This window comes from Bombina bombina, chromosome 1 (assembly GCF_027579735.1).
Source record: "Bombina bombina isolate aBomBom1 chromosome 1, aBomBom1.pri, whole genome shotgun sequence".
Classification (NCBI taxonomy): domain Eukaryota; kingdom Metazoa; phylum Chordata; class Amphibia; order Anura; family Bombinatoridae; genus Bombina; species Bombina bombina.
In genome coordinates, this window is record NC_069499.1 from 1552132450 (window position 1) to 1552155211 (window position 22762).

At 41.3% G+C, this 22762-nt stretch overlaps 1 protein-coding gene across 3 annotated transcripts in view; it reads left to right on the forward strand.

Moving 5' to 3' along the window:
* Positions 1-22762, forward strand: part of UNK (unk zinc finger) — a 527926-nt gene that overhangs the window by 72163 nt on the left and 433001 nt on the right. For 2 of the 3 annotated variants that reach the window (XM_053709121.1, XM_053709114.1), the window contains exons 3-5: positions 8943-9119; positions 9653-9783; positions 11070-11205. In XM_053709121.1, coding sequence (XP_053565096.1) covers positions 8943-9119; positions 9653-9783; positions 11070-11205 — 444 coding nt within the window. Of the gene's footprint in view, positions 1-8942; positions 9120-9397; positions 9446-9652; positions 9784-11069; positions 11206-22762 lie in introns of all 3 variants that reach the window. The other variant, XM_053709109.1, reaches the window with a different exon arrangement.

The window sequence follows — 22762 nt, forward strand, 5'->3', positions numbered from 1 at the left end:
GACCATCAGGCTGTATTGATAGATGCCCTGGCGGTTCCTTGGAATTTTTGTCTTGCATACCTATTTCCTCTGTTCGCTCTTCTACCTCGGGTCATTGCTTGAATCATGCAGGAGAGGGCGTCTGTGATGCTCATTGCACCGGCATGGCCTCGCAGGATTTGGTATGCAGATCTGGTGGACATGTCATCTCTTCCACCTTGGAGACTTCCGTTGAGGAAGGACCTTCTACTTCAAGGGCCATTCCTTCATCTAAATCTAGTTACCCTGAAGCTGACTGCTTGGAGATTGAACGCTTAATTTTATCCAAGCGGGGATTTTCGGAATCGGTCATAGAGACAATGATTCAGGCCCATAAGCCTGTGACTAGAAAGATTTACCACAAGATATGGCGTAAATATCTATATTGGTGTGAATCCAAGGGCTTCTCTTGGAGTAGAGTTAAGATTCCTAGAATTCTGTCCTTTCTCCAAGAAAGTTTGGAGAAGGGATTATCTGCAAGTTCCCTAAAGGGTCAAATATTGTGTTATATAAACGTCTGGCAGACATACCAGACGTGCAATTGTTTTGTCAGGCCTTGGTCAGGATCAGGCCTGTGTTCAAACCAGTTACTCCTCCCTGGAGTCTTAATTTAGTTCTTAAGGTTCTTTAATTGGCTCCGTTTGAGCCTATGCATTCCTTAGATATTAAGTTGTTATCTTGGAAAGTTTTGTTTCTTGTTGCTATTTCATCTGCTCGTAGAGTGTCAGAGCTCTCTGCATTACAGTATGATTCTCCTTACCTTATTTTTCATTTGGATAAGGTAGTTTTACGTACCAAATTAGGGTTTCTCCCTAAAGTAGTTTCTGACCGGAACATTAATAAGGAGAGTGTTGTTCCTTCTTTGTGTCCTAATCCTTCTCAGAAGGAACGGCTTCTGCACAAGCTGGACGTGGTAGGTGCACTAAAATTTTATTTACAGGCGACTAAGGATTTTCATCAGTCTTCTGTCTTGTTTGTGTGTTTTTCTGGAAAACGTAAGGGACAGAAAGCTACGGCTATTTCTCTTTCTTTGTGGCTGAAGAGTAACATACGTTTTGCCTATGAAACTGCTGGACAGCAACCTCCAGAGAGAGTTACGGCTCATTCCACGAGAGCTGTTGCTTCCTCATGGGCATTCAAAAATGAAGCTTCTATGGAACAGATTTGCAAGGCTGCAACTTGGTCCTCTCTCCACACTTTTTCTAAATTCTATAAATTTGACACTTTTGCCTCAGCTGAGGCTGCTTTTGGGAGAAAGGTTCTTCAAGCAGTGGTGCCTTCCGTTTAGGTTCCCTGTCTTGTCCCTCCCTTACCATCTGTGTACTCTAATTACTAATGGGAATCAATACCCAAGCTAGATGATCCGTGGACTCATCGTGTCATTGGAAAGAAAAAATGTATGCTTACCTGATGAGTTCACGGCCCGCCCTGTTCTTTAGGCAGGGTGTTAGTATGCTATAAACTTCAGACACCTCTCCACCTTGTTACTTCCTTTCTCTCCTTTACTTCGGTCGAATGACTGGGGTGGGAGGGAAGGGAGGTGATATTTAACAGCTTTGCTGTGGTGCTCTTTGCCGCCTCCTGCTGGGCAGGAGTGATATATCCCATAAGTAATTAGATGATCCGTGGACTCATTGTGTCAAGAAATAAATACATTTATCAGGTAAGCATAAGTTTTGTTTTCTCAGGGGTATCGAATAGTTTCAGAATAAAAACCTCCCATGGGAAGATTCTTTCCCATGTTACAACAAACCCTGTGAAAGCTCAGGTTTTTCAGAAATGTGTTTCAGATTTAGAGTTTTCAGGGGTGATGGTTCCAGTTCCTCTGCAGGTACGGAGTTTGGGTTTCTATTCAAATCTATTCATTGTCCCAAAGAAGAATTCTTTCAGACCAATTCTGGATCTGAAATTTTTAAATCTTTTTGTAAGAGTCCCAACTTTCAAGATTGTGACTATAGGGACTATTCTGCCTTTCTATTTAGCAAGGTCACTTCATGTCCACTATAGACTTACAGAACACTTCTTTTCACATTCCAATTCCTATCAGAATGATTGTTTTCGGAGATTCTCTTTTCTAGATAAGCATTACCAATTTGTCGCTCGTCCTTTTGGGCTAGCAACAGCTAAGAGATTCTTTTTAAAGATTCTTGGTGCCCTTTTATCTGTAATCAGAGAGCAGGGTATTGCGTTATTTCCTTATTTGGATAATATTTTGGTACTAGCTTTAATCTTTTCATTTGGCAGAATCTCACTTGAAACAACTAGTGTGGTTTCTTCAAGACATGGTTGGAGGATCAATTTACAATAGAGTTTCTTGATTCCCTAGACAAGGGTCACCTTTTTAGGTTTCCAAATAAGATTTAGTGTCTGATTCTTTCTCTGATAGACTAGAGACGAATTAAGTTAATTTTAGTTTGTCTAAACCTTCAGTCTCTATTATTTCCTTCAGTGGTTATGTACATGGGGTGCAGGGATTATTTTCAGATATCACAACTGATATACATAATCTCAACACTCTTTTCTCTTTGATTTGGTGGTTGGACTATAACCTTATTGTTCAGGGGACCTCATTTGTTCGTCCTACCTGGTCTGTATTCTCAACAGATGCAAGTTTTTCAGGTGGGTGAGCTGAGAGTCTCTGACAGCACTAGGGGTTTGGAAACCGCAGGAGGCGAGGTTACCAATCAATATTTTAGAACTCCATGCTATTTTCAGGGCTCTTCAGGTGTGGCCTCTATTGAAGCGACAACTTTTACATTTGTTTTCAAACAGACAATATCACAACAGTGACATATGTCAATCATCAAGGAGGGACTCACATTCCTTTAGTTATGGAGGAAGTATCTCGGATACTTTCTTGGACGGAATCCAACTTTTGTCTAATTTCTGCGATTGGGAAGGGGATTATCTCAGCCGTCAGACTTTGGATGGAGAGACCACTCCCCTGGATATAGATGTGTTTTTCTTCTTAAACGGGGAGAGTCCACAGCTGTATTCATTACTTTTGGGAAATACACAACATGGCCACCAGGAGGAGGCAAAGACACCCCAGTCGAAGGCTTAAATACCTCCCCCACTTCCCTCATCCCCCAGTCATTCTTTGCCTTTCGTTACAAGAGGTTGGCAGAGAAGTGTCAGAAGATTCAAGATAGTCTCTTATGGAGGACTCTGATTTTTTTTTTTTGGAGACGGATGTCTCTGATTCAGATTCTGCTACTTGCGAACAATATGTGGAGGCCCGGGTGATCAGCCCCATGAGTTATGTTCCGTATGCCGTTTTAGAGTGCTTTTTTCTCTCAATTTGGGGAGCTTAGAGTCCACTGAGCCTTCCGCCTCTGAGGATTCAGAATCCCGTGAGGCGCTTTCCCTAGATCCTTTGGTTGCTACACAGGCAGGTGTCCCAAATGCCGTTACCCCTTCTCCTGTAGGTGGCTTGTTTCCTCCAGGGGTTACTGCACGGTTCCGCATGGCCATATCTATGGCGTTGGCGCATTTACATCTTCCGAGAAGATCTTGTCCGTGTTCTTTTAACCAGGGCCCGTCAGGCGTGGGATCGTCTGTATCGGTTCAGCCCTCTGGGGAAGCGGTGTCCCCTGAGGGTTCAGAGGTACAGCCTTTCGGGGCTGGGTTGTCAGATTCCCCGGCGGAGGAGAGTCTTGCCTTCCGATTTAGACTGGCGCACCTTCGTGTCCTGCTGAGGCATGTGTTGGCAGCGTTAGGGGAACCCAATTCGGACGAGTGGTTGGTTCGTCAGTCTTATGCCCCTGATGGCAAGCAGTGTTAGACGAGTGGGGGGGATGAAGATCATTCTCCTTGTCGTCTACCTTTTTCTTTGTGTATCTCATTCCCAGTTCTGAGCTTTTAGGGGGAATCAGGTCTCTGACTGGCTGGTCCTGTTAGTGTGTCCATTCTTCCTGGGCGTTCACCTGCGGCTGCTGCCTTCCTTTAATTTTATCTGGTTAGGATGTATTTTATTTCTTTTTGTAGGCTCAAGACTGTTGAAGTTTTTCCCATTGGAAAACTTTTTCTTCTCTGGGATTTGATACTGGCGGTTTTGTGGTCGCGATAGCTATACTTCCGCGGAAGCTATGTATGTGTATATATATATATATATATATATATATATATATATATATATATATATATATATATATATATATATATATATATATATATATATATATATAAAAAAGAAAAGAGGAGTTATGACATGGTTTAGGTTTAGGTCTCATAGCCTACATGTCTACTGTTTGTCTGTTCATTTAGTCTAGCCCTACTAGGGCTTAGACCTTTCAGTGGCCTTGAACAGTTCTGTCACGCCCTGTGTATCAGGCTGGTCCAAATTGGGTACTAGTTATTTATGTTACTTGGGGCCCATATGAGACACATTATGCCTTTGACAACGGGCTGGTCCTGTTTGGGTTCTGAGTTTGCTTACTTCTCGTTAAGTAGTTGTTTTCTTGTTCTACAAGTTATGGAGGCCCTTCTATCCTAGATGTTAGGCTGGTCCTAATTTATTCATCCAGGTGGGGCGTCTGATGTTTGCTGTTTTCAGTCGTGGTGTCCTGTCCCTGCATAGCTAGCAGGGTTAGCTGGGGTTACGGACCCTGCTATGATTGTATTCTTGAGGTTCCTGAGGTCCTTTGGTTCTCCCCTTCGAGGAGGAGGGGGGGGGGTTCAGATCTCTCCATAGACATCTTCCGTACCTGGTTTGGGGGGGGGGCTCTCCTTTTATGGTGCTTCCGGATTGCATTGTCCTGATTAGTCCCGATCTCTTTCAACATGGCCTCTTCCTTATAGTCAAGGTTGTGTACTTCGTTACCCCTTGCCTTGGGGTCAGTCTTGCTGTCTTCTGATGGAGGAATTCCAGTCCTTAGGGTCCGTTTTCTTACGATATCCTTTTCTGATCCTATAATTTTTGGGATCTGGGGGATTGTATGCTGTCTCTTTTACATATGTTCGGTTGCCCCTGCTTGGGCGATTCGGTTGAGTTCCGTCGCCTGCTAGGAGTTTTAGGATGCTCGTTCATTCGTCAATTCCTTGAACAGTAGGGGCCCCCGGAGACTTTAGAGACTGTCATGTTCTCTCAAAGAGAGATTACTTTCTGATTTGAGTTCTGATCTCTTTTGGGTCCTGCCTTCGTCTTTTTTGGTGAGGTGGATCTTAGAGGCCTGTTGGGGTTTAAGACCCCGTGGGGGCATAACTGCAATTGCATCAACTTTGGTGCAAGGTCATCTTCAGTGGAGTACTCAAGGGTTATTTGTTTGGTTCCGGGTGTCCGGTCTTTTAATCTAGTCCTGGTGTTTGACTGTGCATTTTGGTTACTTTGTTTTTCAGATCTCATAGACGTTTGATCTGGCCAGTTCAGTAGCAGGTTGGGTTTCCCGATCCGGGGAAGAAATCCTTGTTCCTACTGGCGGCTTCTTTTTCTTCCTTCTGGAGAAATGGGAATTTTTCTACTGAGCTGGCTGTAGTAGCCGGAGGGCTTCCTTAGCTGCCTAGCAAGCGGATATGCAGTTTGAAAACCAGTTGCAGCTTTTAGCAAGTTGTTGGGTCTCTGATTTCCTTCTATTGGGAGAATCTGATCTACTGCATTGATCCTGTTGGCTACTACGGAGGTCGTTTTCCTCCTCTGATCCCGGAGTTCAGTGGGGTTTGTCTCCCTGCTTTGCGTGCAGGATGTCATGAGTTTGTGTCCATCTGGTAGGTTGGATTTTCATGTTGCATACCATTCTGATACTTGTTAGTTGAAGGTCTCTCTTGCTTGAGGGTTCCTTCCCCTCCAATTCTGAAGGGAAAAGAAGATAGGTATTTTGGAACCCGAGCTAGTCTCTCTGGGGGTTCATGCCTCTGCCTCTTCCTCTTTCCTTTTCCGGGGGATCTCGTGGCTGGAGATTTGTTGCTAATTCCTGGTCATTAAGGGGAATTTTTGTTCTCCCTAGTCCTTTGGACTTTACTAGTCGCGTCGGTATTGCGACTGTTTGCTCGGAGTAGGGGTCAGGAATTCTGACTGTTCTGTTGAGCATTGACCTTGTATCATAAGGGGCTTCTGAGCGCTCCTACCTTACATGGAAGGCCTTGTGGTGGTACCTTGCCTCTGTGAGTTGCTGTTTTTTTCATTCTTGGTCAGGGTGCTGTCCTCCCTTCCTGGTGTTCTGATAGAGGGGGAGTTGATCCGCACTGTTTTTCAGAGTTTTTTTTTCTCTCCCTGGATGGTTCTGGTACGAATGTCCTATCTACCTTGTTGTCCAGTTTTTGTAGGCTTGACGCTTAGTTGGACCGCCTATCAGATGGAAGCCTGCGGCTTCTGACTGGGGCGAAAACAGATATTCCTATCTTGACCCTCGGGTGTTCAGCTTCTTAGGGCTGGATAGCGCTCTGGGATAAGGGAGAGTGTTCTACTTTTTGTCCTTTTAGGACTTCAGTTCTGGTTAGGACTGCTCATTGGTTCCTTGGGATCCATGTAGGAGGTGGTCTGGGACTTTCCTTCTGTTGCTACTCCTGTCAGAGTATTTTCTGCGCAAATTTTCTCCTAATACAGTCTTGTAGTTCGCTCCTTTTTGAGTTATGCTAGGGGCTTCTTCATTGGTTTGTCCCTAATTTTGGGGGGTTTGTTTTGGTGGTCTTTTCGGACTTCCTTATCTGATCTTCCTTCTTCTTCTTCAAGATTGTGAGGGGAATTTTGGTGTTCCCATTGGTCATGGAGAGGGTTTTCCTTGGCGGGCTTCGAGTCAGAGGGATTTTTGTCTCTTCAGAGGTTTTGTGCTCAGTGGAGTCTAGGGATCTGAGTGGTCTCTAGCAAGGCTCTGAATGGTTCTGGTTAGCAGTTACTGGGTCCTCTTCCTTTTTGTCCGCTCTGTGTCTGTGGACGCAGTTTTTTTATCGGGTGTTTGGGTTATATCAGGCTGTGGTGCCCTTGTGGTGCCCGCACGGTTTTTGCATTCAATGTCCTCTATAGTTTGGGTATTGTTTTCTCAAAAGTAATGAATGCAGCTGTGGACTCTCCCCGTCAGAAGAAAAGAAAAAAAAAGTTTTTTTTTTCCAGGTACTAGGATCCTCAGGCGGGGATGTTGGATGCCTTAGCAGTTCCTTGGTTTTTACCAACTTGCTTACATTTTTCCGCCTCTGGTTCTTATTCCTAGGGTGATCTCCAAGATCATAATGGAACAATCTTATGTGTTTCTGATAGCACCAGCTTGGCCTCTCTGGTTTTGGTATGCGGGCCTTGTCAGGATGTCCAGTTGCCAGCCTTGGTCACTTCCTTTAAGGCCAGACCTTCTGTTTCAGGGGCTGTTTTTCCATCAGAATTTCAAATCTCTAAATTTGAAGGGATGGAAATTGAACGCTTAGTCATAGATGTTTCTCTGACTCGGTAATTAGCACTATGATACAGGCTCGAAAGTCTGTTTCAAGGAGAATTTATTTTCGGGTTTGGAAAACCTATATTTCATGATGTTCAATTTATGATTATTCTTGGTATTCTTTTAAAATTCCTAGGATTTTACAGTTTCTTCTGGATGGTTTGGATAAAGGTTTTGTCTGCCAAATACTTTGGAAGGACACATTTCTGCTCTTTCTGTCTTATTTCGTGGAAAGATTGCTAAACTTCCTGATATTCACTGTTCTGTTTAGGCTTTTGATTCATATTAAACCTGTTTTTAAATCTATTTCTCCTCCTTGGAGTCTCAATTTGATTTTTAAAATTTTACAGGCTTCTCTTTTTGAGCCTATGTATTCTCTCTTTCTTGGAAAGTGTTATTTATTTTGGCTATCTCTTCTGCTTGAAGAGTTTTTGTATTGTCTGCTCTCTCTTGTGAGTCTCTTTATCTGATTTTCCATCAAGATAAAGCTGTTTTGTGGATTTCATTTACATTTTTGCCTAAAGTTGTGAATTCTAACAACATCAATAAGGAAAATGGTGTTCCTTCTTTGTGTCCTAATCCTAAGAATACTATTGAAAGGTCTTTACATTCTTTGGATGTGGTAAGAGCTTTGAAATATTATATGGAGGCTACTTAAGATTTCAGAAAGACTTCTAGTCTATTTGTTATTTTTTCTGGTTCCAGGAAAGGTCAGAAAGCCTCTGTTATTTCTCTGGCTTCTTGGTTGTTACTTTTGATTCACAAAGCTTATTTGGAGACGGGGCAGTCTCCGCCTCAGAGAATTACAGCTCATTCTACTAGATCAGTTGCCACTTCTTGGGCTCTCAAGAATGAAGCTTCAGTTGATCAAATTTGCAAAGCAGCAACTTGGTCTTCTTTGCATACTTTTACTAAATGTTACCATTTTTTTTGTGTTTGCTTCTTCAGGAGCAGACTTTGGTAGAAAGGTTCTTCAGGCAGTTGTCTCAGCTTTATTCTAATGCCTTTAAATTGAGTTATTTTGAATCTTTTAAGAAAACTTAATTATTTTTTGGATTTAATTTCTCAGCGGAATTAGCTGTTTTTATTTTATCCCCCCCTCTCTAGTGACTCCTTGACTTCCACATCTTGGGTATTGTATCTCATATGTCACTAGCTCATGGACTTTTGCCACTTACATGAAATAAAACATAATTAATGTAAGAACTTACCTGATAAATCCATTTCTTTCATAGTGGCAAGAGTCCATGAGACCCACCCCTTTTTTGTGGTTATGATTTTTTTGTATAAAGCACATTTTTTCCAGTTCCTCTTTTTGTATGCTTTTTACTCCCTTTTTTTACTCCTTACTTTTGGCTACATGTTAAACTGAAGTATGAGTGAGGTGGGAGATGTATTTATAGGCATTTTGAGGTTTTGCCCCCTCCTGGTAGGAATGTATATCCCATACGTCACTAGCGCATAGACTCTTGCCACTATGAAATAAATGAATTTATCAGGTAAGTTCTTACATAATTTTTTTTTTTTTCCCTTAAATATTTTGCCGTCTCTTCTTTCTCCCAGATGCCCCTTTTTACACAGAACAACAGGAGATACAGAGAGAAGGTATCACCTTCGTTACTACAAGACTGGCATTTGCATCCACGAGACTGACTCCAAAGGTCATTGCACCAAAAATGGTCAGCATTGCGCCTTTGCCCACGGCCCCCATGACCTGCGCTCCCCTGTTTACGATATCAGGTAAGAGCAATGTACTGATTATTCTGCTTTATAGATCTTTATCTGACGTGTGTGTTTATATGTGTGTGTATATATGTGTGTGTATTTATATATACAGTATATATATATATATATATATATATATATATATATATATATATATATACATACACACACACACACACACACACACACCACTACAGAATTTTGCAGCACTATACAAATTGATGATGATAATGATAATAAAATATTGTTTTCCTCTATACAGCTATGTACCTTTTTGTTTTATATTGTTTCAGTCTACCAGGTGCAGCATGGGAACCTAAAGGGGACCTGATATGTACCTGGTATGTCACAGGAAAATATTGAAGGTTAATGTTTCTGTTTTAAAAAATGTTAGTCTAATATGTAAATGGTACATATTTGTACTTTATTGCCAACATTCTAAACTGGGTTACACAAACAATATATTCTTATAAAAAATGACCCATACCTTCCCTATGTATATCTGACATAGTTCAGTGCTTTATTCTTATTCAATATTCCCTCTTCAGGGAGTTGCAGGCAATGGAAGCTTTACAGAACGGGCAGCCAACCCTAGATGGAAGCATTGAAGGACAAACGGCTGTTGCTGCCAGCCATGCCATGATAGAAAAAATCCTGGGAGAGGAACCACGATGGCAGGGTGAGAAATTCTGTTTATGATCAATTGTACCTTATAGCTCTTATATGCAGTATTTGGGGCCGAATTATCAAAGTGCGAGTTGACCGCTGTAGCGGATCATGTCTGCCGCACATCGATAAATTCTAGTGAAATGCTTGTGCTGCTAGCAGGGGGTGTCAATCAGCCCGATCGTTTCCGTCGCCTCAGAGGTGGTGGACGAGTTAAGGAGCAACGGTCTTAAGATCACTGCTTCTTAACTCCTGTTTCTGGCGAGCCTGAAGGCTCATGCGAAAACGGGTAAATACAGGGTGTATAAATTGGCCCCTTTGCCTTAAGTCTGTAACATAGGAAAACTTTTTCAGAATCTCTGCTTGAACAGTTTGATTTTTTCTTCTGTCCCAATCCTTAAAAACTTCAAATTTTGTAGTAATTTTTTTGTTTTCTGTAAAAAGAAAGATTGATACACGGCTTGGAAGAGGCTGACCTATGAGTATAGCATTAAAAGGGACATGAAACACAAATGTTTTCTTACATGATTCAGATAGATCATTCAATTTTAAACAACTTTTCAATTTGCTTTTGCTTTTTTGTAAAGGATACCTAGGTAGGTTCTATGTTTCTTTAACAAAGGATACCTAGAAAACAAAGTAATTTAGATAAAATAAGTAAATTGGAAAGTTGTTTAAAAGGACATTATCTGAATCATGAAAGAAAAATGTTGGGTTTTACGTCCCTTTAAGGCAGTTGAAAATTGCAGTGCAAATTAGCTGCAGAGAAAAAAAAAAGTTTTTACGTCCCATGAATATATTTGTTTGATTTGCTCTTGGTCTAACATCCCATAATTATAAGGTAATAATGTAGCAATTGAAAAGGTGCATTGCTCACAAGATCATTTTACATTTGGGAGTCACAGCTTTGCAGACTGGGAAAGTATAGGGGGGTGGGTTTGAAAAAAATCCCTAAAAGCCAGTCATCAATTAGTGCACAGCTTTGTAGCACTTCTCCATATTTGACTGTTCGCTTCAAACATCACTTTACTCTGACAGCCTGATGTTTAGCAGCGCTACAAAGCAAAAGCTCTAACAGTTCCTGCATGTGTCCTGTTTTCTGCAAACATGCTGCATTTTCTGCCTGATATCTCAGATCACAGCAAGTTCTGTCTTGGGGGATAGCATGTTGTGTTGACAATATATTATATATATATATTGGGGGGTCATAAACGCTGATGCTGTCTTAATGAGTCCAAATTGTGTAAGAGGTGTGTGCAAGCAAGTCATAGAGCTTTATCTCCCTTCTCTTGTGTTTAGATACCACATATGTCCTGGGACACTACAAGACAGAGCAATGTAAGAAGCCTCCTCGATTATGTCGCCAGGGTTACGCCTGCCCTTATTACCACAACAGTAAGGACCGAAGAAGGAGCCCACGCCAAAACAAGTACAGGTGCGTGTTTAGTGTGAAAAAGCATGGATTTAATTGCTTTTGAAAATAATGAATCTTAAATAAAAGCATTTTTCTTCTGTTATGTGTGATCAGTCCACGGGTCATCATTACTTCTGGGATATAACTCCTCCCCAACAGGAAATGCAAGAGGATTCACCCAGCAGAGCTGATATAGCTCCTCCCCTCTACGTCAGTCCCAGTCATTCTCTTGCACCCAACGACTAGATAGGATGTGTGAGAGGACTATGGTGATTATACTTAGTTTTTATGACTTCAATCAAAAGTTTGTTATTTTACAATAGCACCGGAGCGTGTTATTACTTCTCTGGCAGAGTTTGAAGAAGAATCTACCAGAGTTTTTTACTATGATTTTAACCGGAGTAGTTAAGATCATATTGCTGTTCTCGGCCATCTGAGGGAGGTAAAGGCTTCAGATCAGGGGACAGCGGGCAGATGAATCTGCATTGAGGTATGTAGCAGTTTTTATTTTCTGAATGGAATTGATGAGAAAATCCTGCTATACCATTATAATGACATGTATGTATACACTTCAGTATTCTGGGAATGGTATTTCACCGGAACTACTCTGTTAAAGGTCACTAATCCTTTTAATAAATATTATCATGTTAAACGTTTTTGCTGGAATGTAGAATCGTTTACATTGCTGAGGTACTGAGTGAATATATGTTTGGGCATTATTTTCCACTTGGCAGTTGTCTGCTTTAAATTGTGACAGTTTCGTTTCTCCTCACTGCTGTGTGTGAGAGGGAGGGGCCGTTTTTGGCGCTCTTTTGCTACGCATCAAAAAATTTCCAGTCAGCTACTATTATATTCTTGCATGATCCGGTTCACTGACAGATCTCAGGGGTCTTCAAACTTCTTTGAAGGGAGGTACATTCTCTCAGCAGAGCTGTGAGAATTTTATATTGACTGTGAATAAATACGTTACTCTATAATTTTTTATGTCAAATTTAGTTATTGTTATTTACTAATGGGAACAAACCTTTGCTAAAAGTTGGGTTATTTTAAAGTCGATGCTATAACTGTTTTTCAGTTCATTATCTCAACTGTCATTTAATCGTTTAAGTACCTCTTTGAGGCACAGTACGTTTTTGCTAAAAAAGATTATAACCAGGTTGCAAGTTATTGCTAGTGTGTTAAACATGTCTGACTCAGAGGAAGATATCTGTGTCATTTGTTCCAATGCCAAGGTGGAGCCCAATAGAAATTTATGTACTAACTGTATTGATGCTACTTTAAATAAAAGTCAATCTGTACAATGTGAACAAATTTCACCAAACTGCGAGGGGAGAGTTATGCCGACTAACTCGCCTCACGCGGCAGTACCTGCATCTCCCGCCCGGGAGGTGCGTGATATTATGGCGCCTAATACATCTGGGCGGCCATTACAGATAACATTACATGATATGGCTACTGTTATGACTGAAGTTTTGTCTAAATTACCAGAACTAAGAGGCAAGCGTGATCACTCTGGGGTGAGAACAGAGTGCGCTGACAATACTAGGGCCATGTCTGATACTGCGTCACAGCTTGCAGAGCATGAGGACGGAGAGCTTCATTCTGTGGGTGACGGTTCTGATCCAAACAGATTGGATTCAGATATTTCAAATTTTAAATTTAAATTGGAGAACCTCCGTGTATTACTAGGGGAGGTCTTAGCGGCTCTCAATGATTGTAACACCGTTGCAATACCAGAGAAACTGTGTAGGTTGGATAAATACTTTGCGGTACCGGCGAGTACTGACGTTTTTCCTATACCTAAGAGATTAACTGAAATTGTTACTAAGGAGTGGGATAGACCCGGTGTGCCGTTCTCACCCCCTCCAATATTTAGAAAGATGTTTCCAATAGACGCCACCACTCGGGACTTATGGCAAACGGTCCCTAAGGTGGAGGGAGCAGTTTCTACTTTAGCTAAGCGTACCACTATCCCGGTGGAGGATAGCTGTGCTTTTTCAGATCCAATGGATAAAAAATTAGAGGGTTACCTTAAGAAAATGTTTGTTCAACAAGGTTTTATATTGCAACCCCTTGCATGTATCGCGCCGATTACGGCTGCGGCAGCATTTTGGATTGAGTCTCTGGAAGAGAACCTTAGTTCATCTACGCTAGACGATATTATGGACAGGCTTAGAGTCCTTAAACTAGCTAATTCATTCATTTCGGAGGCCGTAGTACATTTAACCAAACTTACGGCTAAGAACTCTGGATTCGCCATACAGGCACGTAGAGCACTGTGGCTAAAATCCTGGTCAGCTGATGTTACTTCTAAGTCCAAATTACTTAATATACCTTTCAAGGGGCAGTCTTTATTTGGGCCCGGTTTGAAAGAAATTATCGCTGACATTACAGGAGGTAAGGGCCACGCCCTACCTCAAGACAAAGCCAAAGCTAAGGCTAGACAGTCTAATTTTCGTCCCTTTCGGAATTTCAAAACAGGAGCAGCGTCAACCTCCACTGCACCAAAACAGGAAGGAGCTGTTGCTCGTTACAGGCAAGGCTGGAAACCTAACCAGTCCTGGAATAAGGGCAAACAGGCTAGGAAACCTGCTGCTGCCCCAAAGACAGCATGAATCGAGAGCCCCCGATCCGGGACCGGATCTAGTGGGGGGCAGACTTTCTCTCTTCGCCCAGGCCTGGGCAAGAGATGTTCAGGATCCCTGGGCGCTGGAGATCATATCTCAGGGATACCTTCTAGACTTCAAATTATCTCCACCAAAAGGGAGATTTCATCTGTCAAGGTTGTCAACAAACCAGATAAAGAAAGAAGCGTTTCTACGCTGTGTACAAGATCTGTTATTAATGGGAGTGATCCATCCAGTTCCATGGTCGGAACAAGGACTAGGGTTCTACTCAAACCTGTTTGTGGTTCCCAAAAAAGAGGGAACTTTCAGGCCAATCTTAGATTTAAAGATTCTAAACAAATTCCTAAGAGTTCCATCGTTCAAAATGGAAACTATTCGGACAATCTTACCTATGATCCAAAGGGGTCAGTACATGACCACAGTGGATTTAAAAGATGCTTACCTTCACATACCGATTCACAAAGATCATCAACGGTATCTACGGTTTGCCTTCCTAGACAGGCACTACCAGTTTGTAGCTCTTCCATTCGGATTGGCTACGGCCCCAAGAATCTTCACAAAGGTTCTGGGTGCCCTTCTAGCGGTACTAAGACCGCGAGGGATTTCGGTAGCTCCGTACCTAGACGACATTCTAATACAAGCTTCAAGCTTTCAAACTGCCAAGTCTCATACAGAGTTAGTTCTGGCATTTCTAAGGTCGCATGGATGGAAAGTGAACGAAAAGAAGAGTTCTCTTTTTCCTCTCACAAGAGTTCCATTCTTGGGGACTCTTATAGATTCTGTAGAAATGAAGATTTACCTGACAGAAGACAGGTTAACAAAGCTTCAAGATGCATGCCGTGTCCTTCATTCCATTCAACACCCGTCAGTAGCTCAATGCATGGAGGTGATCGGCTTAATGGTAGCGGCAATGGACATAGTACCTTTTGCACGCCTACACCTCAGACCGCTGCAATTGTGCATGCTAAGTCAGTGGAATGGGGATTACTCAGATTTGTCCCCTACCCTGAATCTGAATCAAGAGACCAGAAATTCTCTTCTATGGTGGCTTTATCGGCCACACCTGTCCAGGGGGATGCCATTCAGCAGGCCAGACTGGACAATCGTAACAACAGACGCCAGCCTGCTAGGTTGGGGCGCTGTCTGGAATTCTCTGAAGACTCAGGGATTATGGAATCAGGAGGAGAGTCTCCTTCCAATAAACATTCTGGAATTGAGGGCAGTTCTCAATGCCCTTCTGGCTTGGCCCCAATTAACAACTCAGGGGTTCATCAGGTTTCAGTCGGACAATATCACGACTGTAGCTTACATCAACCATCAGGGAGGGACAAGAAGCTCCCTAGCAATGATGGAAGTATCAAAGATAATTCGCTGGGCAGAGTCTCACTCTTGCCATCTGTCAGCAATCCACATCCCGGGAGTGGAGAACTGGGAGGCGGATTTCTTGAGTCGCCAGACTTTTCATCCGGGAGAGTGGGAACTTCATCCGGAGATCTTTGCCCAAATACTTCGACGTTGGGGCAAACCAGAGATAGATCTCATGGCGTCTCGCCAGAACGCCAAACTTCCTCACTACGGGTCCAGATCCAGGGATCCGGGAGCGGTTCTGATAGATGCTTTGACAGCACCTTGGAACTTCGGGATGGCTTATGTGTTTCCACCCTTCCCGCTGCTTCCTCGATTGATTGCGAAAATCAAACAGGAGAGAGCATCAGTGATTCTAATAGCGCCTGCATGGCCACGCAGGACTTGGTATGCAGATCTAGTGGACATGTCATCCTGTCCACCTTGGTCTCTACCTCTAAGACAGGACCTTCTGATACAGGGTCCATTCAAACATCAAAATCTAACTTCTCTGAAACTGACTGCTTGGAAATTGAACGCTTGATTTTATCAAAGCGTGGTTTTTCTGAGTCGGTTATTGATACCCTGATCCAGGCTAGGAAGCCTGTTACCAGAAAGATTTACCATAAAATATGGCGCAAATACCTATACTGGTGCGAATCCAAACGTTACTCCTGGAGTAAGGTTAGGATTCCTAGGATATTGTCTTTTCTACAAGAAGGTTTAGAAAAGGGTTTATCGGCTAGTTCTTTAAAGGGGCAGATTTCAGCTCTGTCCATCTTGTTACACAGGCGTCTGTCAGAAAATCCAGACGTCCAGGCCTTTTGTCAGGCTTTAGCTAGGATCAAGCCTGTGTTTAAAGCCGTTGCTCCGCCATGGAGTTTAAACTTAGTTCTTAACGTTTTACAAGGTGTTCCATTTGAACCCCTTCATTCCATTGATATAAAATTGTTATCTTGGAAAGTTCTGTTTTTAATGGCTATTTCCTCGGCTCGAAGAGTCTCTGAGTTATCAGCATTACATTGTGATTCTCCTTATCTGATTTTTCACTCAGATAAGGTAGTTCTGCGTACTAAACCTGGGTTCTTACCTAAGGTAGTTACTAACAGGAATATCAATCAAGAGATTGTCGTTCCATCCTTGTGTCCAAATCCTTCTTCAAAGAAGGAACGTCTTCTACACAATCTGGATGTAGTTCGTGCCCTCAAGTTCTACTTACAGGCAACTAAAGATTTTCGCCAAACTTCTTCCCTGTTTGTCGTTTATTCTGGACAGAGGAGAGGTCAAAAAGCTTCTACTACCTCTCTCTCGTTTTGGCTTCGTAGCATAATACGTTTAGCCTATGAGACTGCTGGACAGCAGCCTCCTGAAAGAATTACAGCTCACTCCACTAGAGCTGTGGCTTCCACTTGGGCCTTTAAGAATGAGGCCTCTGTTGAACAGATTTGCAAGGCTGCAACTTGGTCTTCGCTTCATACTTTTTCCAAATTTTACAAATTTGACACTTTTGCTTCATCGGAGGCTATTTTTGGGAGAAAGGTTCTTCAGGCAGTGGTTCCTTCTGTATAATGAGCCTGCCTATCCCTCCCGTCATCCGTGTACTTTTGCTTTGGTATTGGTATCCCAGAAGTAATGATGACCCGTGGACTGATCACACATAACAGAAGAAAACATAATTTATGCTTACCTGATAAATTCCTTTCTTCTGTTGTGTGATCAGTCCACGGCCCGCCCTGTTTTTAAGGCAGGTAAATATCTTTTAAATTATACTCCAGTCACCACTTCACCCTTGGTTACTCCTTTCTCGTTGATTCTTGGTCGAATGACTGGGACTGACGTAGAGGGGAGGAGCTATATCAGCTCTGCTGGGTGAATCCTCTTGCATTTCCTGTTGGGGAGGAGTTATATCCCAGAAGTAATGATGACCCGTGGACTGATCACACAACAGAAGAAAGGAATTTATCAGGTAAGCATAAATTATGTTTTGTAGACTTAACAGTTTTGTTGTGACCCAGAACAAGTATGAACAAGATGATCTTGATAAAGCTCTGTATAGAGCGAAACGTGTTGATCTGTGTGACCTATCTACATATCTGATCTTTTGTGATCTATCTGCAAACTCTAAAAGTGTATAATCATCATCATCTCCAGTCTGAAACAAAGATTGAGGCTGAGTAACCCGGGTTATTTTTTCATCTTCAATTGTCATCTTACTATCATTGCATAACTTTGTTTCCCAAGTTGTGTTCCCTGCGTGCATAGCACTAAGTGCAGGAACTTTTGGATGCACTATTTCTCAAATAAAGAACCGTGAATATCAATAAGGTAATTTCCTGGACCTGATCACAGACACAGGACTGTGACGTCAGACGCCAAAAAACACATGCGGCAGTGCTGTTTCACCATCGCAACAAGTAGCCACGAATGTAACAGTTACAATAAGAAGATAAGGTAACTCATACTAAAAGACTTTATGTTCCTGAACATATAAAGAATCTGTAAATAACACGGACTGATCGAAACATTAATCAGGAAATTGTTGTTCCTTCTTTTTGTCCTAATCCTTCATCTCAAAAGGAACGTATTTTGCATAACTTGGATGTTATGCGGGCTCTAAGATTTTACTTACAAGCTACTAAAGATTTTTGACAATCTTCTGCCCTGTTTGTTGTTTTCTCTGGAAAGCGTAAGGGTCAGAAGGCCACTTTTACTTCTCTGTCTCTCTGGTTGAGAAGTTTGATTTGTTTGGCTTATGGGACTTCTGGACAGCAGCCTCCTGAGGCTCACTCCACTAGGGCTGTCTCCTCTTCTTGGGCTTTCAAAAATGAAGCTTCTGTGGAACAGATTTGCAAGACGGTAACATGGTTCTCTTTGCATACTTTTTCCAAATTCTACAAATTTGATACTTTTGCCTTGGCTGAGGCTTCTTTTGGGAGAAAGGTACTTCAAGCGGTGGTGCCTTCTGTTTAGGTCTACCTGTCTTCTTCTCCCTCCCTGTTCATTTTGTGTCCTCTAGCTTGGGTATTGGTTCCCACTAGTAATTGGAATGAGGTCGTATACTCTCCATGTCATAGGAAAGAAAACAAAATTTATGCTTGCCTGAGAAATTTATTTATTTCTGGACATGGAGAAATAAACCACACCCTTTTTAAAAAAAATGATAATTAAGTGTTTTTTTTGTGTAAACTTCAGGCACCTTTTCACCCTTGTGTTTCTTCCTTTTTCCATTTCCTTCGGCTGAATGACTGGGGGTTATGGGTAAGGCAGTTACACTTAACAGCTTTGCTTGGGTGCTCTTTGCCTCCTCCTGCTGGCCAGGAGTTGAATATCCCACTAGTAATTGGAATGATGTCAAGGACTCTCCATGTCCGGAAAAAAGAAATTTATCAGGCAAGCATAAATTATGTTTTTAACACTTTTTTTTTTCATACTTTAAAAAAAAATAAAAAAAAAATAAAAATAATACAATTCTCAGAGGTCCATGTAGCAATCAGTTTACATAAAATGTATTCCATGAATTAAGTACTATGTATACAATTAATTCAAGCAATAAGTACAATAAAAGACAATTTTAAGCTCCAGAAGGTAAGAGAAAAGAAGTAAGAAAACATAACACATAATAAAAACACAGATAATACACAAACAGTTATAACTGGAGTAATCCCACAGAGAAGAAACTTTATATATATATATAAATATATATATATATATATAAATATATATATATATATATATATATATATATATATATATATTACACAGCTTAAAAGTTACATAACAGGGGGCGTGGTCTAGAGGCTGACAGGATCGGTCGCATATTCAGAGGCTCCTAACATATTATTTATAACAAGCTGATTTTACCATCCCCGGACAATCACTAAGCTGAATTTCCGTAGCAAGTTATCAGTACTTTGTTCTGAGGACTTGAATGGTAATTTGCAAAGATTGGTAGCCTGAAAGCTGGATTGTTTGCACTCTCTGGAGGAGGCCTACCTAAAACTTTCAACAAACCCCCTCCCCCCCCCCCGGGTTCCCCGGGTGAAAAAGGAACACATTGCTGCAACTTCATCATGGAGGGATACTACTCAAGGCTTTTTACAGAGCTGGAGAATAAAGTCGAAGGGAGCTTTAAGGATCTCACAGAAACGGTCCGAAATGGTGGTGCAGAGGAAGGCACCGAAAATCAAAGCATTCAGGTGGCCATTTCAGCTGCGCAGATAGCAGAATATCCGGATACCAATCTGACTGCTGTGTCGCTTCTTGAAACCTCACACTCGGTCTTATCCAGGTCAGGGCGAAATTTTATTACCGCTACTGTAGAGGAGCTTACCAGGTACGATTTGCATTCACCAAATGCCAAGGCGACTTATAGCGGTCAGTTACAGTTGACCCACTCCGCACACATGGCTCTAGGTTGCGGGAGTTCGGCCGGCTCCCGCGGCTGGGCACCGAAGCATGATCGCAAATATCATCCACCTGAGGGAACCATTAAAAAGGAATGGAGAGCATGGCTGTTTCTGGTCGTCTTGAAACCCTTACCTTTCTACATTCTCACTTACGATTGGGATCTCTGTTGCAACATGTTAAACTGGATCCGTTTAGGTGTAGGTTAGTGGGGAAGCTTTGGCTTGCTCATTGTAGGAGTTTAGATGTACACTGGGACAGTAAGAAATAATCCTAACTTTCCTTCCATATTATCCCTCATAAGCAACGTTTAAGGCAACCTTACTAACAGTGACTGTCTAAAATCAAACAAAAAGCTTGATTCACCTTTATAATGTTTGACATCATTGTAGTATAATGTTAATTTCTGTTAGTTAACTGTTTGCATTGTGGATTATTATATATCACCATTTATGTGAAATTGTGAAACGTTTAATAACCCCTGAACAGTTTATAATACAAATATAGCTTAATTTCCTGCAGTCGCTCAATAGTAGGCTACATATGTCTGTCAGGAAATTGGGATTATTAAAACCTTAGGACACCCACTTGAGTTGCATAGAAAGTCAAAGTTTATAACAAAAGGTTCCATGGGTGTTTGTTTCTCACCTAATATTATGCTATGCAGCTACTACCCACTATGTTTTTTTAATTACTTTTGTCTTATCCTCTCTGTATCAAATATTATACCAGGTTCAATGTATTATCTGCAGGTTCTTTAATATATTAAGTTTTGATGGATATTCAGGATAAGATGGATGGGTAATATACAGTCGGTTTAAAATATGAAGTTTACTCATATATTTACATCCATCAAAATATTGTAGATACAATATAACACTAATGACAAGCATGAAGCAATGGTGTATGTCGCAGTTTAATTAGTTTCTGGCATATGCCTTGGATATCCTCTTTATTTATAGGATCTTCATCAGTTTACCCGACAGCACTAGTATACACTGCGTCTCCCTCCAGACAGCTCATTGCCCCTGTTCAGTTAGGCATGTCTATAAATATATTATCCAGTGTCTACAATAAAGGAGATAGAGGGCGCCACATGGTGCAGATCAAAACGACTCCACAGATGATAACAGTAGGAATAAAGAATCTTACTCACAAGGTGTAAAGCACTGATGTGCAATACAGGCAGCAAAATGAGAGTTTAAAATTTAATTTTAAAATTTAATACACTGTTTCCTCAGGTATAGCCTGAGGAAACAGTGCTGTGACACTGAGAAACGCGTTGCTGTTGTTTTTAACTTTTGTATTAATTTTTTATACTCCCATTTTGCTGCCTGTCCTATTTTTGGGATACTGCCATTCTCTCATCCACTTTTTGGACTCTCCTGGGTGGGACGTGGACCCCATTGGCTGACCACTCTCACACTGGTCTGAACGGACCTGCACCTAATATTGGCATCTCTGGACTCTCCCTGGTGAGACGAGGATTCCATTGGTTTTATTTCCGTTGTGTCTACCTGACTGGTTGGTTGGTTCCGGACCGCCTGTATTGCACATCATTGCTTTACACCTTGTGAGTAAGATTCTTTATTCCTACTGTTATCATCTGTGGAGTCGTTTTGATCTGCACCATGTGGCACCCTGTATCTCTTTTATTGTAGATCATCTTATCCTGTGTTGTGGCGCGACACTCTAGAGGAGCGGCCTGCAGTCTTGGATTTGTGCCATTGAGACCATCTGGAACTATATGAGTAGGACTATTGTACCACTGATCATTATTAATTGGACTATTTGCTTGGTCTACCTGTATTTTTTGGTCTATTTTTTGGTTTATTTATCTATTAAGATAGGTGTATATTTATACATGTCCACTAGTTAATGTGGTGGGACTGTTCCCTTATTCACACACTGTTATCTTATATATATATATATATATATATATATATATATATATATATATATATATATATTGTGGTGATATTATAACTACATACCACATTTCAATTTACTAATTTAAATTAATTAGGTCACTTTGACCTGTAGGAAATACATATATGGGTACCAGCTTATGAGTTGCCAATTCATTATCCTCTGTTTATATTGGATTGATTGACTGATCCTTAATTGACGGTCCCTGGTTCACATATTGTATTATCCATTTCAATATCCTCTTAGTCTGTATATATACTTACTATTGCATTCATATCTATATCTAGTCCATGCCTTGGCGCCTCTTACAAGTATCGGTGTACTAGTTTGTTTTTATATTGTCCAGTGTCGTTTGTAATAGTAGTGTCCCTCCCATAAGCAGATATTTTTATTTTATTAATAGGTTATTGTACTTTAGATTACCTCCATTTATACTAGATATTACGCAAGAGCCCAAAAGTAGATCACCAATAGTATAGGGGGTCCAGTCAGATGTAGTTACCACTTCTTTACCTACCTAGCTATTTTTCAATTGTATATTTAACCTGTGGAAGTGGGAATATTCCATTCCCAGTATTAAGACTGGGCTATCTAGGGAGCGGCTTTGGTCCGCTATTTTGAGATATTTCTTGAGTTATACCAAAATAATTGGCTATTGAGATACTATTGGTATTATGGTCATGTTAAAAGAAAATTCTAATTCTTATTGTATAGGCTATCTGTGAAAGTCACTACAATTTGTTTAAAGAGCTAAAGAGGAGATATTGGTTAAGAATGTGATACTATAATTTTGTAAGGTTAGCTATGTGTATTTATGTTTTATGTTTGAAAAGTTAAAAAATCCGGTACTGATATGTAGCATAATGTTGTTGATGCTCATCTCCCTAAATCAATTTGCAATAAGTATTGGAGTTACACTAACAGTCAAACAAATTATTTTTCTTTTTTATGGCTCCATATGTGCATTCTTTATTGCTGTATCTATGTCCTGAGATGTATATGTTTCTCTTGCAAGGTGTATCCAGTCCACGGATTCATCCTTTACTTGTGGGATATTCTCATTCCCTACAGGAAGTGGCAAAGAGAGCACACAGCAGAGCTGTCCATATAGCTCCCCCTCTAGCTCCACCCCCCAGTCATTCTCTTTGCCGGCTCTAAGCACTAGGGTCTCTCTACGGGAGGGTAAAGTGAATGTGGTGTTAGACAATCCTGGATCTAAAAATTCTAAACAGATTCCTCAGAGTCCCATCATTCAAGATGGAGACCATTCGGAC